The sequence below is a fragment of the Eumetopias jubatus genome, unplaced genomic scaffold (genome assembly GCF_037043125.1).
Source record: "Eumetopias jubatus isolate StellerSeaLion01/CBP00866 unplaced genomic scaffold, mEumJub1_p1.0 scaffold_91, whole genome shotgun sequence".
NCBI classification, from domain to species: Eukaryota; Metazoa; Chordata; class Mammalia; order Carnivora; family Otariidae; genus Eumetopias; species Eumetopias jubatus.
In genome coordinates, this window is record NW_028274897.1 from 76,149 (window position 1) to 95,860 (window position 19,712).

The 19,712-nt window shown below is 34.8% G+C and overlaps 1 protein-coding gene across 1 annotated transcript in view; it reads right to left on the bottom strand.

Moving 5' to 3' along the window:
- The window catches only part of LOC114202186 (phospholipid-transporting ATPase ABCA3-like), a 176,902-nt gene that overhangs the window by 44,168 nt on the left and 113,022 nt on the right, over positions 1 to 19,712 (bottom strand). Inside the window, exons 23-24 of the mRNA XM_088020629.1 lie at positions 16,606 to 16,776; positions 12,185 to 12,363 (exon numbers count right to left, since the gene is read on the bottom strand). Coding sequence (XP_087876755.1) covers positions 12,185 to 12,363; positions 16,606 to 16,776 — 350 coding nt within the window. The remainder of the gene's footprint in view (positions 1 to 12,184; positions 12,364 to 16,605; positions 16,777 to 19,712) is intronic.

Below are 19,712 nucleotides of genomic sequence, written 5' to 3' on the forward strand. Positions count from 1 at the left end.
AAAGTCTGGAAGAGGTGAGTGTTCCTACAAATGCACAGACATATATAAAGGCTACAAGGAACACACAAAAAAATCAAGAAGGAACCAAATTTTTTTTTGAATACAAAACATGATACCACTAAAGAAACACAATGAATTTCATGTAACTTATCCCAAAGAATTGTAGATTTTAAAATTACCTGACAAAATAATTCAAGATAATTATTTTAAGGAAGTTCAGTGAGCTATAAGAGAACACAAATCGACAATTTAATGAAATTTAGGAAAACAATATGTGAACAAAAGAGAAATTCAAAAGATGATAAAATCATAAGAAAGAGAATTAATGAATTTAGTGAGGTTGCAGTTTACAAAATCAATGTACAAAAATCTGTTGCATTTCTGTACACTAATATGATCTATCAGAAAGAGAAATTAAAAAAATAATCCCATTTACAACTGCATTAGAAAGAATAAAATACCTAGGAATAAATTTAATCATGTAGGTGAAATTCCTGTACACGGAGAACTACAAAACAATGAAAGAAATTTTAAAAGACACAAAGGAAAAGATATTCTGTGCACATGGATTGGAAGAGTTTATATTGTTACAAACAAGAGGCTCAGCTAATCAATTAGTAGTGGAGATGCAAATGAATCACAAAAATACTGCTAATCCAAAAGAAGACACAAAGGGGTGCCTGGGTTCCTCAGTCATTAAGCATCTGCCTTTGGCTCAGGTCATGATCCCAGGGTGCTGGGATCGAGCCCCGCATCGGGCTCCCCGCTCTGCGGGAAGCCTGCTTCTCCCTCTCCCACTACCCCCCACTTGTGTTCCCTCTCTCACTGTGTCTCTGTCAAATAAATAAATAAATTAAAAAAAGAAGCTTTTAAAAAAAAGAAGACATGAAAAGAGAAAAATAAAGTATAGATGTGAAAGAAAATAAAAAGCAGATGATAAATTTAAGCCCAACCATATAAACAATTACATTAGGAATAGTCTAAATTCTATTAAAATGTAGAGATTATCAGATTGAATAAAAAGAAAGTAAACTAGGGATGCCTGGGTGGCTCAGTCTTTAAGCATCTGCCTTCGGCTCAGGTCATGATCCCAGGGTTCTGGTATGGGGCCCCACATCGAGCCCCGCATCAGGCTCCCTGCTCAGTGGGAAGTCTGCTTCTCTTTCTCCCACTCCCCCTGCTTGCGTTCCCTTTCTTGTTGTCTCTCTCTCTGTCAAATAAATAAATAATCTTTAAAACAAAGTAAGATATGCTATCTATAAGATAATATACGCAGGTTAAAGGTCAAATGATAAAAAAGATACATCATGCAAAATGTATACATGAAAAAATTGGCAGAGTAACGTCAGGCAGAGTATATTATAGAACAAGGAATATCACCAGAGATTTTTTAAAAAAGCAATTACATAATGATAAAGGGTCAATTCATCAAGAGGATATAAAAATCCTAAGTGTATGTGCACCTAATATTTTAGACTCTAAAATATTAGATAAGACCAAAACCAAGAAATGAGAAAGAAAGAAAGAAAGAAAGAAAGAAAGAAAGAAAGAAAGAAAAAAGGAAAGAAGAAAGAGAAATAGGCAAATCCACTGCCATGCTTAGAGTCTTTAACACTAATCTCTTGACGGTTGGTACAACATGTTGGTGAAAAAAACAGAATACAGAAAAATTGAACAACATTATTAAACAACTTTATCTAGTTAACAGTTAAAGAACACTGCACCAATAAAAGCAGAATATGCCTTTTTTCAAGTACACAAGGAACATTCGCCAAGATAGGGCATATTTTGGGCCATGAAACAACTTCATAAATTTATGAAGACAGAAGAATATGTACTCCAGCAATAATAAGAAAATTAGAGATCAGCAGAACAATATCTATAAAATTCTGAAATTTAGAAATTAAACAACACTCTTTACAAATAACTCATGCATCAAAAAAGGAATCATGAAAGATATTAGAATATGTTTTGAAGAGAATGAAATGAAAACACGATCTTTCAAAATTTGTGAGATGCAGCTAAAGCAGTGATTAGAGAGATTTATATCATTAAATATTTATATTAAAAAGAATAAAGTTTTGAAAAAAGAATAAAGTCTCAGTGGTCCAAACTTCTACCAGAAGAAACTAGAAATAAAATTCAAATAATACAAGTAAATCCCTAATAAGCAGAAAGATATAATAATGACAAGAGTGAACTCAGTGATATCGGAAATACAAATCATAGAAGAAAAAAACTCAATGAAACCAAAAGTGGGTTATTTAAAATATCTACAAAATTCAATAACCTTTAGTTGAACTGATCAGTAAAAAAAAAAACAAATTACCAACATAAAGAATGAATAATGGGACATTACCACAGATACTCTGAATCTCAGAAGAATACTGAGTGAACCTAAGAGCTCCTTGCAAAGGAAAATTTCTGATATGAGGGAAATATTCTATATTTCAATTATGATGAGACTGTAATTGTTTCGCACCTATAAATATTTGTAAAAATTCAAAGATGGTAAAATTTAGATGACTAACTTTGAAATTAAAGAAATCACGTCCCAAGAAAAAGAATACTGAAATACATCCTATGATATATGTTGGTGAAGTTACAAAAATTTATGGGCAAAGGAGAAAAAAAAAACCCATATCGCCATCCAGACAAGAAAAAAATAAGTTCTGAAGAGAGAAGGAGTTGAGAGGTTGCTGAGACTCTGACAGTCTGTGTAAGACACCCCAAGGTAGGATTCATCTTTACCACTTTTAATTTTATTAAAATTAAAATAAAAAATTACCTCTTAGTTAAAAATTCTCAATTTTAAAATATGACTGGAGTTATTCCTTTGTTTTCACCAACTCATAAAGAGTGCCAAATGCTAACACAAGGTTAGGGTATGGGTCAAAATATAATCTTTTTTTAAAAAGATTTTATTTATTTATTTTAGAGAGAGAGGGAGACTAGGAGGAGGAACAAAGAGAGAGGTACAAGCAGACTCTGCACTGGGTGCAGAGCCCAACGCAGGGCTTGATCCCATGACATTGGGACCATGACCTGAGCCAAAATCAAGAGTTGGATGCTTAACTAACTGAGCCACCAAGGCACCCCTAAAATATAATCTTTATTGGTAAACAGAAATTGGAAAAAACACCAATGCTATTTAACTGCAACTCTAAGAATTATAAATGTTATAAGAATTGAATCATGGGAGATCTGTACTCTGAAAACTATAAAACACTGATGAAAAAATTAAAGATGACACAAAAAGGAAGACATTCTATGCTCATTAATTGGAAGGACAAATATTGTTAAACTGTCTATTGTACCCAAAGCAATCTACACATTTAATGCAATCCCTATTAAATTACCAACAGTTTTTAACAGAGAACTAGAACAAATAATCCCAATATTTGTAAGTAACTGCAAAGACTCTAAGTAGTCAAAAGAATCTTAAAAATGAAATGAAACAAGACAGGATATCACAATTCCAGACTTCAAGTTATATACAAAGCTGTACTAATCAAAACAATATGGTACTGGAACAATAACAGACACATAGATCAATAGAACAGAATAGAAAACTCAGAAATGAAGCCACAGTTATATGGTCAATGAATCTTCAACAAAGGAGGCAAGAATATACAATGGGAAAAAGACAGTCTCTTCAACAAATGGTGTAGGGAAAACTGCAGAGCAAACGTGCAAAAGAACGAAACTGGACCACTTTCTTATACCATACACAAAAATAAATATAAAATGGATTACAGATCTAAATGTGAGACCTAAACCATAAAATTCCTAGAAGAGAACATAGGCAATAATTTCTTTGACATTGGCTACAGCAAGATTTTTCTAGATATGTCTCCTGAGACAAGGGAAATAAAAGTAAAAATATTTAACTCTTGGGACTAAATCAAAACAAACTTCTGTACAGTGAAGGAAACAATCAACAAAACTAAAAGGCAACCTATGAAATGGGAGAAGATATTTGCAAATGACATATTCAATAAAGGGTTAGTATCCAAAATATATAAGGAACTTACACAACTCAATACCCAAAAAACAAATAATCCAATTACAAAATGAGCAGAAGACATGAACAGACATTTTTTGAAAGAAGACATCCAGATGGCCAACAGACACATGAGAAGATGCTCAACATCACTCATCATCAGGGAAATGCAAATCAAAACTACAATGACATATCACCTCACACCTGTCAGGATGGCTAAAATCAACAACACAAGAAACAGTGAGTGTTGGTGAGGATGTGAAGAAAAAGGAATCCTGGTGCACTGTTGGTGGGAATGGAAACCTGTGCAGCTACTCTGGAAATCAGTATGGAGTTTCCTCAAAAATTTAAAAATAGAACTACACTATATCCAGCAATTTCACTACTGGTATATAATCCCCAAATGCAAAACACTAATTCAAAGGCATACATGCACCCCTATGTTTATAGCAGCCTTATTACAATAGCCAAGTTATGGAAGCAGCCCAAGTGTCCATTAATAGATGATTAATGGATAAAGAAGTGGTATAGGACAGAGCTTGGGAAGATGGTGGAGTAGGAGGACCCTGAGCTCTCCCCATCCCATGTTTATAACTAGGTATCATCCACATCCAAGTAAATAAACGGAGAGCAATCTGAAGATTGGCAGAACAAACTCCACAGCTAAATGGAGAGAAGAAGCTGCATCTGAAAGGTTACAAAGGTCAGAAAGGTAGAGGGAGGCTGCCCATAAGAGGGAGGGAGCTAGGCATGAGCAGAGAAACAGGCCCTTGCACCGGGGAGCTTAAACAAGGAAGACTAATCCCCATAATATTTGGCTTTAAAAACCAGAGGGGCTGAATTCCATGAGTTTTTAAAAGAGGCAGATCTATGCATACTGATTTCAGAGTGTGTTGGAGGACTTCTCTGAAAACAAGGGAGCTGGCACATTCCATTTTCCTCCCCCAGCCCCCAGCATAAACACAAAGCTATTTGCAGGAGGTGGTGCTGAACAGACATTTGCTACCTAATGGGCTGGCACTGCACTAAGTCCATGAGTTCTCCTGAGGACTCACCGACTCGGAGTCTGCTAGCCTTGGCTCTGGGCTCAGGGCAGATTTTGTTAACACGTGTGCCCCTACACAGCTGCCTGGTGCACAAGTGCGGCACTGCACTGTGCACATCCAACTTGGCACTGAGCTATACTCCCTGAGCCACCTTCAGGCACTAGACCCAACTGTGTCCAGCCATTGCTGGCTCAGCCTCCCCCACCAGCTGCCATGGTCTAGAGCCCTCAGCTGTCACAGTGCTTTAGGGGATCTGGTATAGGACTAGTAGCCCAGCTCAAATTTTGCTAACACCCCTGCCTCACTCCCACATTCCCTGGCAGGCACGCCCCCTTAGAGCTGGCCTGCCTGGATCCCACTAATACCACAGAGAGTGAGCACAGCCCACAACAGGCAGTGATTGCAGATGACTGCAGTGAAATGATAAGTGACTCAGAGACGACAGCAGGGTAAAAGCAACACACATAGGATACCCTCCTAAAGTGTCAGGTTCTGCTGAGCAGGGGACATTGCACTGCAGGGCAGTACAGGACCTCTTCTTCATAAAGTCACCACTTTTAAGAGCAGAAGAAAGAGCTGACTTTGAAATTTATCCCCAATGAAAGAACAGGACAAGGCCAGAGATCTAAAAGAAACAGATATAAGTAACATGCCTAATACAGAATTTAAAGCAGTGATCATAAGGATACTCACTGGACTTAAGAAAAGAGTGGAAGATATGAGTGAGACCCTTATCATAGAGATAAGAAATAACATAGCATAGATAAAGGGCTCAATAAACAAAATGAGAAGCGTGCTTGATGGAATGAAAGGCAGGATGGAAGAAGCAGAGGAACGAATTAATGACCTAGAAGACAGTAATGGAAAGTAATCAAACTGAACAAAAGAGAGATAAAAGAATGATACAAAATGAGAACAGACTTAGGGAACTCAGTGACTCCATCAAATGTAATAACATTCATATTATAGCAGTTCCAGAAGAAAAAGAGAGAAAAGGGGGCAGAAAATTTATTTGAAGAAATAATAGCTAAAAACATCCCTATCTGAGGAAGGAAAAAGATATCCAGATGCAGGAGGCACAGAGAAGCAGACCCATAGCAAGACATACTATAATTAAATTGGCAAAATATAGTGAAAACAAAAAAATGTAAAATCAGGACGACAAAAGGAAACCATAACTTGCAAGGGAAAACCCACAAGGCTAGCACAAGATTATTTATTTGACAGAGAGAGACACAGCGAGAGAGGGAACACAAGCAGGGGGAGTGGGAGAGGGAGAAGCAGGCCTCCTGTGGAGCAGGGAGCCCGATGCAGTGCTCAATCCCAGGACCCTGGGATCATGACCCGAGCCAAAAGCAGACGCCTAACAACTGAGCCACCCAGGCGCCCCGAGCATGAGATTTTTAAGCAGAAACTTTGCAAGCCAGAAGAGAGTGGCATGATATATTCAAAGTGCTGATTGGGAAAAATCTGTAGCCAAGAATACTTCTAGCCAGCAAGGCCATCATTCAGAATAGAAGGAGAGGTAAAGAGATTCCCAGACACACAAAAAAACTAAAGAAGTTCATGATCGCTAAACCAACCCTGCAAGAAATATTAAAGGGGACTTTAGAGTAGAAAGACCAAAAATGACAGTATAAAGGTGGGAAACACAAAAGCAGTAAAAATTCAGTCAAGGAATTAATGAAATAAAAGGAAATGAAATATGGCACCACATATATATAATGTGGGGAGGAGAGGGGAAAATAATGGGTTTAAACTTAAACAACCATAAACTTAATATAGATTGCTATGTGCAAAAGAAATTATGTAAAAACCTAATGGTAACCACAAATCAAAAACCACTAATAAATATGTAAAGAATGAAGAGAAATAAGTCCAAATACATCACTAAAGAAAATCAGCAAAACATGAAAGAGAGAAAGACAAGAAAGGATCAGAAAAACTTCAGAAATAACCACAAAGCAAGTAATAAAATGGTAATAAATACATATCTTTCAATAATTACTTTGAATGTAAATGGACTAAATGCTCCAATAAAAAAACACAGGGTGACAGAGTGGATAAAAACAAAAACAAAAACAATACCCACCTATATGCTGCCTAAAACCAACACCACAGAAACACAATCATAAGAGAACATTATGAAAAACTGTATGCCAACAAACTGGTAACCTAGAAGAAATAGATAAATTCCTAGAAACATACAAACTACCAAAGCTGAAACAAGAAGAAATAGAAAACTTGAACAGGCTGATAGCCAGCAATGAAATTGGAGTCAGTAATCACAAACTCCCAACAAACAAAAGTCCAGGACCAGATGGCTTCACAGGCAAATTCTACCAAACATTTATTATTTTTTAAAAGATTTTATTTATTTGACAGAGAAAGAGAGAGATATAGCGAGAGAGGGAACACAAGCAGGGGGAGCAGGAGAGGGAGAAGCAGGCTTCCCGCTGAGCAGGGAGCCCGATGTGGGGCTCAATCCCAGGACCCTGGGATCATGACCTGAGCCAAAGGCAGATGCTTAATGACTGAGCCACCCAGGTGTCCCTCTACCAAACATTTAAGAAGAGTTAAAACTTATTCTTCTCAAACTTTTTCAGAAAATAGAAAAAGAAGAAAAAGTTCCAAATTCATTTTATGAGAGCAGCATTATCCTGATATCAAAACCAGATAAAGATGCCACTAAAAAAAGACAACTACAGGCAAGGATGTCCACTCTCACCACTTTTATTCAACATAGTGCTGGAAGTCCTAGCTACAGCAATCAGACAACAAGAATCAATAAAAGGCATTCAAGTTGGTTAGGAAGAAATTTTCACTATTTGCAGATGACATGATACTATATAGAAAACCCGAAAGACTCCACCAAAAAACTGCTAGAACTGATACATGAGTTCATAATGTTGCAGGATACAAAATCAACCCACAGTTATATGGTCAATTAATCTTTGACAAAGCAGGAAAGAATATCGAATGGGAAAAGGACAGTCTCTTCAACAAATGGTGTTGGGAAAACTGGAAAGCAATATGCAAAAGAAAGAAACTGGGCCACTTCTTTTCACTGTACACACAAAAATAAATTTGAAATGGATTAAAGACCTAAATGTGAGACCTGAAACCGTTAAAACTCTAAAAGAGAACACAGTAGTGACCTCTTTGATATCAGCCATAGCAACTTTTCTCGAGATACGTTTTCTGAGGCAAGAGAAACAAAAGCAAAAATAAACTATTGGGACTACATCAAAATAAAAAGCTTCCACATAGTGAAGGAAACAATCAAAACTAAAAGACAACCTACTGAATGGGAGAAGATATTTGCAAATGAGATATACAATAAAGGGTTAGTATCCAAAATATGTAAAGAACTTATACAACTCAACATCCAAAAAACAAATAATCCAATTACAAAATGGGCAGAAGACATCGAACAGACATTTTTCTAAAGAACACATCCAGATGGCTAACAGACACATGAAGAGATGCTCAACATCACTCATCATCAGGGAAATGCAAATCAAAACTATAATGAGATATCACCTCACAGCTGTCAGAATGGCTAAAATCAACAGCGCAAGAAACAACAGCTGTTGGCTAGCATGTGGAGAAAAAGGACCACTGTATGGGGGGGAATGGAAACTGGCACAGCCACTGTGGAAAACAGTATGGAGGTTCCTCAAAATGCTAAAAATAGCAATTGCACTTCGGCTATTTGCCCAAAGAATACAAAAACATTGGTTCAAAGGGACACATGCACCACTGTGTTTATTGTAGCATTATCTACAATAGCCAAATTATAGAAGTAGTCCAAATGTCGATTGAATGGATAAAGAAGAAATGATACATATATATATAGGAGAATATTACTCAGCCATAAAAATGGAATCTTGCCGTTTGCAACAATATGGATGGAGCTAGAGAGAATAATGCTAAGTATAATAAGTCAGAGAATGATAAATACCATATGATTTCACTCATGTGTGGAATTTAAGAAACAAGACAAAGAAAAAAGAGAAAGAGACAAACCAAGAAGCTGACTCTAAACTATAGAGAACAAACTGGTGGTTACCAGAAAGGAGGTGGATGGGGGGGTAAGTGAAGTCGGTGAAGGGGATTAAGAGTACACTTATCATGATGAGCACTCAGTAAGGCATATGATTTTGGAATCACTATATTGTATACCTGAAACTAATATAACACTATATGTTAATTCTACTGGAATTAAAATTAAAAACTTAGTAAGAAATAAATAAGATATAAACATATGTACAGGAAAAATGCAGTAAAATGAATTGCTAGATATTCATTATTTTATCAAACACAGCAATATAATGAACAATTATTAAAAAAAAGAATAAAATTATGGGAAATGACAATGCCATTCCCTGATCTATCCTAAGTAAACAACTGTGGCTTGATTTATGTTGGATAATATTCTTTTTAGTGGCATTATACACAGCTGCTAGTACCGTTTGGAGTGGTTAAGTTAAGGAGACAGATGCACTGCTATAAGACTGAGGCTAATAAGCCTGCTTCAGTTCTGCCTTCCAAATCTCATGTGCACTTCTTTCCTTACCAACTCTAAATTGGAATAATACAGGGAAGAAGATTCTGGCAGATAAGGTTCTGGCTTAGCCAAGTTGGCATCATGCCTTGGTACATCATAGTCAGACTGATGGAAACCAAAGATAACGATAAACTCAAAGACAGCCAAAGAAAAGCAATGCATTACATACAAAAGAAAACAATTTGACTGGCATCTTCGCATATGAATTAAAAGAAGCCAGAAGTTAGTGAAATGACATCATAGAGGGCCAAGAAAAAACCCAACTATCAACCTAGGCTTCTAAAGAAAGCAAAAATACACTCCAAGAATGAAGGTAAATAAAGATATTCTCAGATAAAAGAAGACTAACATAGTTCTTCTCTAGTTCTTAACTAAAATAAATCCTTAAATAAGTTTTCAGTGTAAAGGAAAACCACAGCAGAAGGAAACTCATCTATTCAGGAAAGAATGAATAGCACCAGAGATGCTAAATATCTAGGTAAATACAAAATCATTTTCCTATTGGTTACTTTGAAATACATAGTGTATTAAAGCAAAATATATTATTTTTCATGGTTAATAACATAATGTCATATATAGATGTTAGACATATGCCAACTACAGCATTAAAAACAATGAGGGATAGAGATGGACGTTTATAGTTTCACATTTACTACATTTTACAATATTAACTATAAAGAGACTATGAAAAATTAACTATGTATTTTGTAAACCCTGCATTGACAGCTAAAGATAAATATAAAAGTATTGCTAGAGTGAATTGAAAAATTAAAATGGAATTCCAATATGTTCAATTAATCCAAGTTAAGGCAGAAATGTGAAAAGAGTGAAACAAAAAACTGAAAGGACAAACAGAAGACAAATAATATATGTGGGAGATGGAAATACAAATTTATCAATGAAGGACTAAATGCTCAAATTGAAAAGTCAGAGATGATCAGAATGGATAAAAAGTTAGGACCCAATTACATGGTGTTTACAGTGAGCCACTTTAAATGTAAAGACAGAAGTTTGAAAATAAATGTATATAAAATGGCATACCATGAGAAACTATGTACAAGAGTGAAGGTGCCACACTAATGTCACAGGAAATAGACTTTAAGGCAAAGAATATTACCAGAGATATATGTCATTACCAGTGATACTCTATAATTCATTAATCAGAAAAACATATAATAGTAAATGTTTATTGGCTTAATGATTCAAAATATATTTTTAAAAATGACAAAATTAAAGGGAGAAATAAACCTATAACTAGGATTGGAGATTTTACACTATTTTCTCAGCAACTGAAAGATAAATCTAACAAAAATATCAGTTAGAGACTGGGTGATGTAAGCAACCCTTAATCAACCATCATAACCTAATTGATATTTACAGAACATTACAACTAACAAGATACCAAATACACATTTATTTCACATGCACATGGCATATCACCAAGATAGGTCATATGCTGAGCCATACAGCAATTATCAATTAATTTAAAAGGATTGACCATAGAGTATGTTTTTTGACCACAAAGGAATGAAAGTAGAAATCAGTAACAATTAATATATCTAGAAACTTCCCAAATATTTTTTAAATTTATTTACAGACTTTTAAGTAATCCATATATCAAAAGAAGAAATCAGAGGAAATTTAAAAAATACTTAAACATTTGAATGATAATGAAAATAGAAGAAATCAAATTTTTTCAGGGTACAGCTAGAGGACTGTTTTGCTTTAAATGTTTATATTATTACAGAAGAAAGCCCTAAAGCCTGTAGTTTCAGTCTTTCCATAAAGAAGCTAGGAGGGAAGTAACCCAAAAGCAAGCAGCAGGAAGAAAAAATTTTAAAGACCAAAAATATCAGTGAAAAAGAAAACAGTCAACAATAAAGGAAATTAGTAAACACAAAATTTGGTTCTTTGAAATAATCAATAAAAACAAATGCAGTTTTTTGTAGGTAAATTACCTCAATAGATTATATTTAAGAAAATACATTTCTGGGGCACCTGGGTGGCTCAGTTAAGCAGCCACTCTTGGTTTCAGCTCAGGTCATGATCTCAGGCTCCTGGGATGGAGCCAGCCCCTTGCTGGGCTTGTGCTCTGTGCTCAGCAGGGATTGTGCTTCAGGATTCTCTCTCTCTCTCTGCCCCCATCCCCCCAGCTCACTCTCTCCCTCCCTAAAATAAATAAATAAATCTTTAAAAAAAGAAAATATATTTCCGTGAACACAGATTTTTTTTTTTTTTACCAGTAACTGTGATAGTCATGTACAGATACATGATTTTTAGGCATTTGCCTGGACTTATTTTTCTTAAGATTTTATTTATTTATTTGAGAGACCGTGAGCAAGAGAGAGTGAGAGCACAAGCCGGGAGAGGCAGAGGGAGACGGGGAGGGAGACACAGACTCTCTGCTAGCAGGAAGCCCAATAAGGGGCTTGATCCCAGGACTCTGAGATCATGACCTAAGCCAAGGCAGGGGCTTAACCAACTGAGCCACCCAGGCACCACTCCCACTTTTTTTTTTTTTTTTAAGATTTTGCTTGGAGTTAAGGCTCATGCTTAATTACTCACCTTCTTGAGTGTCTTATAGACACCAAAGTAAATATATTGATTGAAAAATGTTCTTAGCTTCCACAAAGTAGTGTCCAAAAAGAAAATGAAGAGAAGGCAAATAAAGCCTGTGATACTCATTATAATCATGTACTTTCCAATCATTTTCTCTTCCAAAGAATAAACATTCTTTGCAGTATCTGAGAATGACAGAGAGAGAGAGAGATAGAGAGAGATCGTAATAGAGAACACTGACACCATGAACAAGACTAAGAAAACAATAAATAAGAAATATAGGATGAAATGAAGTATTAGGCTAAATTGAGACAAGTAAACTATTTGGAATGTAAAAAGTGATTATCCTGCTACACAAATATCTTGTCGACAATGAATTTTGAAGACTAATTTCATGAATATAATATATACTAATCAAGTAAGCATATGAATATTAATTTACATTAATAAATATGAATAATATTTACTGATATGCCTATTAATTATTGCATGCCATGAAAAATATGCCCCAAATCCTTTCAGAAGTGTGAAATCTTAAATTGATAATTAGAAGAAAGTATTAAAGTGCAAATACTCTTACAAAACATAACACTTTGCTTTAAAAAGGTAAAAATGACCATTAGTGATACTTCTTGAGCTTTCTTGAGAAGAAAGTTGAATAAAAAGTATAGAATTTCTCTTATAAGAAAATTATATACTCTCCTTCCTTTTAAAAAAAGTTTATCTTTTAGAATGGTTTTAGATTTACAGAAAAATTACAAAGACAGTATGGAGAATTCCATATACTCTGCACACGCTTTCCTTAATTATTAACAACATACATTAGTATGGTACATGTTACAATAATGAATAAATATTATCACTAACAAATATCAAATATATCCTTAACTAAATTTCCTGATTTATTCAGGTTTCCTTTTTTTTAATGTAGTTTTCTTCCTTCCTTCCTTCCTTCCTTCCTTCCTTCCTTCCTTCCTTCCTTCCTTCCTTCCTTCCTTCCTTCCTTTTCCTTTTTTGTTCTGTGAACCAGTCCAGAATCCTGTATTACATTTTGTAGTTGTGTTTCCTGAAGTTCCTCTTAGCTGTGACAATTTCTCAGGTTTTCCTTATTTTTTATGACATTGACAGTTTTGAGGAGTACTGGTCAGGTATTTTGTAGGACTTCCCTCAGCAGGGATCTATTTGATTTTTTCTTTTTTTTCTTCTTTATGATTAGAATGGAATTATGGGGTTTTGGGAGGAAGATCACAGAGATAAAGTGACATTTTTATTGCAACAACAACAAAAGGCACACACTACCAGGGTGACCTCGATCACTTGGTTGATCTTGTGTTTGTCAGGTGTCTCTGCTGTAAAGTTACTCCCTTCCCTCTCTGTCCATACTCTATAATATTCTCTGGAAGGAAGTCAAAATGTACATCCCACTTTATATGTGGGAGAGTGAAGTTACCCTCTACTTCCTTGAGGTTGGAATAGCTACATAAATTGATCGGAACTCTATTGGAGACTTTTCTCTTATCCATCATTTTTTATTTGGTCATTTGTTTATATCAAAATAGATTCATATGATCAATTTATACTTTCAGTTACAAATCCAATATTACCTTCTTTTGTTGCTGAAATTGTTCTAGCTATGCCATTGGACTTTGTCATTTTTAAGAATAATATTTTACAAGTGTTTGCAGTTTATGTATAGAAATGCAATCGAATGTTTTGCTTGCATTTATTTCACATTAATCAACCCCAAGATATTCTTAAAAAGCTTAATATTTTATCAGAGGATCCTTTGAGATTCCTGGGTAGACCACCAAATCTAGTATTATTTCAACTTTTCCATTCCTCATATTTTAGAATTATATTATAGTTTTAAAATACTTGACTCATACAGAATATATGCTACATATGTATAGATTTAAAGCATTGTATCATAATGGAATCTATGACCTAGGCTCCAAATTAAGAGTTTACAAATAATTTTAAAATACAATACTTATATGCTCCTTCACTTCTCCACCCTCCAGAGGTAACTGCTATGATGAAATGTATTCTGCATTCCTATTTTAATTACAAGTGGACCATATAAATATAAATATATATATGAAATATATGTGTTATATATAAGTAAATAATATTTTGTTTAATTTTTAAATTTGAATGTTATAGAAATAGTATCATGCTCTATATAGTCTACAGGAGCCTGTTTCCCTCCATGTTATCATTTAAATTTTTTTCAAATATAAAGTAAAATTGAAATAATAGTAAAATAAAGACCATCTCCTCCACCTAGTATCAACTACGTTAATGTTTAGTCATATTTGCTCCCCACATGTTGCCCACTATGTGTCTATTTCTAATTAAGTTAACTCTGTGGTTTTTAAAAGATTATTTTCTTGTATGTGTTATTTTTATTTTTGTCTCCTTGCCATACTAACTTTGTATGAACGTTGGCTATCTCTGTTGTGAATTGTGAATTTTCATGAACCATCAAAACAACAATTTTATGGAGTGGTGATGAAAAGTTTCGGCTGATTACTTGGTTGCTTAGCTTATGAAAGAATTTCTGTTGGCAAAGTGAAATATAATTTCTTTAATAAATGTCCTTCTGGGATGCCTGGGTGGCTCAGTTGATTAAGCATCTGCTTTTGGCTCAGGTCATGATCCCAGAGTTTGGCATTGGGCTCCCTGCTCAGCAGGGAGCCTGCTTCTCCCTTTGCCTGCTGCTGGCGGGGGCGGGGGGGGATAGACATTTCTAGGAAGATATACAAATGGACAACAGGTACATGAAAAGATGCTCAACATCACTGGTAACATTAGAGAAATGCAAATTGAAACAATAATGTGATACAACATCATACCTACTAGAAAGGCTATATAATTTTAAAAAAATGGAAAATAACAATTGTTGGAGCGGATATAGAGAAACTGGAACCCTTCTACATTGCCATACAAAATATTCCCTGTTTCTATGGAGACTCAATATCTAATTTTCCATGTCACTATATTTTACCTGAAATGTTTCTCTTCCATTTTTTTCTACCTCAGCTCATCCCCTAAAATTTATTGTCGTAGAGTTTATAGTTCTGAACACTGAGCTTCCCTCTGAGGTCATCGACTACAGTTCTAGGTCAGATCTGGCTTACTAAGTATTCCTTCTCACTCTGCCCACTCTCACCAAAGTAAGATATTTTCAAAATTACCTAATAAGTGATACAGTGCCACTATGAGGATTTCTAAAGTTAAAATGAATGTTTACTTTTTTCAACAAAACTGCAGTACTGGGTGCCTTTCTCTTACTTTCCTTTCTGGCTCTTTTCTCTATTGTATGGCTCTTTAACACCCAAATCACCATATCCTGACCATTACTTAATTATCTAAAACAAAACAAAACAAAACGCACAGAACAGTTGAGTTCCTCTGTATGCAGATACTACATTAAATGCTGGAGGATGGATTTCACCCATTCCTTCAAAAATGTTGTGGGCAGGTGAGTTTGGGTGATTATGAGTGGTGAAGGTGGTGGGAGATAACAAAACTAAATATCATACAACTTCTTCCCCTGGAGGTTCTTTTCCAAAGATGAAATGCGTTATGCAACGAGGGAACATAAGCTGTGAATCCCAGTTCTGGACCATAAAAGCGGTGTGTCATAGGGCACAGAGTCATCTTCCTCGAAATGAGTATAAAAACTGAGAACTTGAGGTTGTGAAAATTTAAAATAATGTAAGTAGTTACTAGGTGGTTGATTATTAGTAGCTCTTATTTTTATATCTGATGACTACTTTAAAGTTACCTTGGCTTTGTTTTTGAGGTTTTATTATATTTACAAAGGTTTTCTCCCAGTCTTACAAAATGATGTATGTACTGAACATGTGTCCTGACTCTCTCTTTTGAAATAAGGGCTGATTCCCCACACGTCTCATGGGCTAAGCCCGAAACTAATTTCTTAGGCTTAGGGACCCCAAGAATACTGTGAAAATTAATAAAGGGAAGCCTCACTAAAGTGGAGTCAGGAGGCCAGCAGGGGGAACTCTCACACCCTACCAGTTGTCAGTGACAAGAATTGTCAATTATAGATCCAAAAAAAGAATCCTCAACAGGAAAGAATCATGATTACAGACCCCAACAACAACAACAAAAATGTACATTGCATCTCCTATAAGAAATTGACTACCCCTGCACCTCAGCCAATGGGAAACAGTCATCACCCCGAACTTTTGCTTCTCTCTAATGGAGTTTTGTTCAAACAGTCCCTCTCATCTTCCTCCCTCCTCCTAAATAATGTTCCTCTCTAAAATAATATTTGTGAGATTTGCCTAGTTTGCTGTAACTTGCTTGTTCTGCATTGCAATTCTCTGTCATTCCCCAATTAATCCATTTTTGCTGGAAAAATTACTGGCAGTTTTATGTTTAAGGTTAATAATACTTACTTTCTTTACTACAATTTAGGTAGATAGGAGGCTTATTTCCAGAGCACCATTTCTTTATCTGGTAGAAAGTAAAATAGTCACTGATACACTTTGCAAGGTTGTAATTGGGAAAGAACAGTAATGAGTTAAGTATGAAGGCTCTGGTGGTTTTTGACATCTTATGTTGAACTTCTAAAAAAGATGATAAGATTAGATTTCATTATAGGAAATGAACTATCTCCAGGACAACAAATCCCCCAAGGATGGTCAAACCAAGTTCAGAGAATTATTTAAAATAATAATTAAAATTATTATATTTGAAGAACACTAATTATTTCCCAATAAGTTTGTTCCAATTGACATCCAGTGACACACTTTGTGTTGATAATTGCAGAGTTCTGAAAAGTCTCTCTGGTGAAGTGGGTGTCCATGGGATAAGACTTCCTGGCACCTGATATGGATAGGAAACCACTACTATTTTTTTTATTTCTAATCTTAATTGATCAAGTAAGGGAGTAAAGTAGAGGTTGGAGATATAGCCTAGAATTGAAAAGTAGGGAACAGATAGGGAAATTATGACATGTTTGAGAGTAGAAAAATCTTCAAGGGAACCAGCTGATAGCTACTCTCTCTCAAGAATACATTAAATATGAACAGTCATTAGAGACTAAATTCCTGGAGATATAAACATGCTTAATTTATGAAATTGACATTATAGAATTCTGATCATGAATTCAGTTTTTTAAAAAGAAGATAAAAGGCTAGTCTAAACAGAAATTTCATATAAGACACTTTGGGCAAAGAGAGATGGCCAAGAAATGAAACTTCAAGTGTCCAAGCCATGGTGATTCTGTCCAGTGTAGATTTTAAACTGATAAAGAGACAAGTAATTGATCCAGATTGAAAAATTCAGGCTATTGGCCAAATGAACAGATGCCAAAAAGGGCACAATATACACCAGCACTATCTTTTTATGAATATGGAATAGCTCTATAGCTGCACCAGGTACACACATCTGACTGCTGAACACTTGAAATGTGGCTAGTGTGGCTGTGGAACTAAATTTTAAATTGCATTTAATTTCACAAAAAAGGCATAAAATATAATAATATATACCTAAAACCTGGGGAGGAGAGGAGAAAAGAAGGAGTTCAAACTTAAATGACCAACAACTTAATATAGACTGCTATATGCAGGACAGGTTATATACAAACCTAATGGTAACCACAAATTGAAAACCACTAATAAATATGTAAAGAATGGAAAGAAAGAACTCTAAATATATCACTAAAGAAAATCAGCAAAACATGAAAGACAAGAAAAGATCAGAAAAAACTTCGGAAACAACAATAAAGCAAGTAATAAAATGGCAACAAATACATATCTTTCAATAATTACTTTGAATGTAAATGGGCCAAATGCTCCAATCAAAAAACACAGGGTGATGGAATGAATTAAAAACAATGCCCATCGTTCTAGAGGGGAGGGTGGTGGGGGGATGGGTTAATCTGGTGATGGGTCTTAAAGAGGGCACATTCTGCGTGGAGCACTGGGTGTTATGCACAAACAATGAATCATGCAACACTACATCAAAAACTAATGGTGTAATGTATGGTGATTAACATAATAATAAAAAAGAAAAAAAACAATGCCCATCTATACGGTGATACTTCTATGTATATTGAGTTCTTAATTTAAATTATTACTAAATCTTAACATTTCTCAGGATTCTATTTGGATCTTTTTCAAATCTACTTGTTCTCTCTCTGTCTATATATATTATGCATATATATACATACATGTATATATAAGTAGCATATGCATATATGTTCTATTATTTATTATATATTCTATTATATATATTCCATTATTTGCTTATGTTCCTGAGACACTCTTACAATTTAAATATATTAAACATACATATTTATGCATATTAAATGCACATTATATATATTAATAATTTAAACATATATTTATATTGTATGCATATATATAACATACATGGACACATGTTCTATTATTTATATTCTATTATTTGCTCATATTCCTAAGACTCTGTTACAATTTAAATATTTTAAACATACATATTTTATATCCTTCTAAAAATCCCCAAATCTTAATTTTGCAGGTCTGATTCTGATTCTACAATTTGTGGTTTCTGCTAGCACTTGCTCTTAAGACCTTGTTTTTTTCCTCTTTTTTCTTTCTTTGTTCTTTTATTTGATTTCAAGTTCTCTAGCAAATTTAACTATGGGAATACTTTGAAGTAGAGGAATTATGTATCCCTTTGCCACTCACCTGAGAGCACAACCGAGATTATTTAAAATAAATTATCAAGTTATGTTTTTTAGCTTACATACTATGTTCTATGATTGCAGGACACAAGCCAGTATGAACAGGTACATGTGTTTACAAATTCCAAAGGGAAATTATTATCCCTCATTTCAGTGCCAAATTCAACCCTTACAAGTTTCCTTTCTGTGTCCTATTGTGGCACTCGTTTTGTTCACCCTTATAATGAAGACATAACCCTTTGAACTTCTAATTTTAAAGAGGAAGATATTAAACCTTTGTTGTACCTTTATGCTTTTTATTTTGACCTCTATGTTCCTCACAACTTATAAAATGGAAAATTAAGGTCAACAGATGCTGTCAATAACCTCAAATCAAAGCTACCTTTAATGCTTGCTTATCTTAAAGGACACTTGCTTTCACTTTATTGTTGGCCTCTGCCAATTCTATACCTTCTCCTCAGTTCATTATTTTTGGCACAGTATCATAGTGTTTGTTCTGCTGCTCAAAAGTGGAAGTCTCCTTTGATTTTCTAATTGCCAAGTCTTTGGCTTCCTTTTTGTTCTCATCCTATTCTGCATTACTCTTTGCAACATAGTCCTTCTAAAGAAGTCTTTCAAAAACTTTCTAAAACAGTAATTTATTCCTATTCTTACTCTGAAACAACTATTTCTCTCTAGTCCCTTAAATGATCATTTCCTTTTAGATTAGGGCTCACAGACTCAAATGCTTACAGGTGAGTCTTCCTCACATCACAAACTAGTACTCTTCGGACAAATGTGCAAAAATGTACAAACATTTGCTTTCCATAATTTGGGTATCCCTTTGTGAGAATG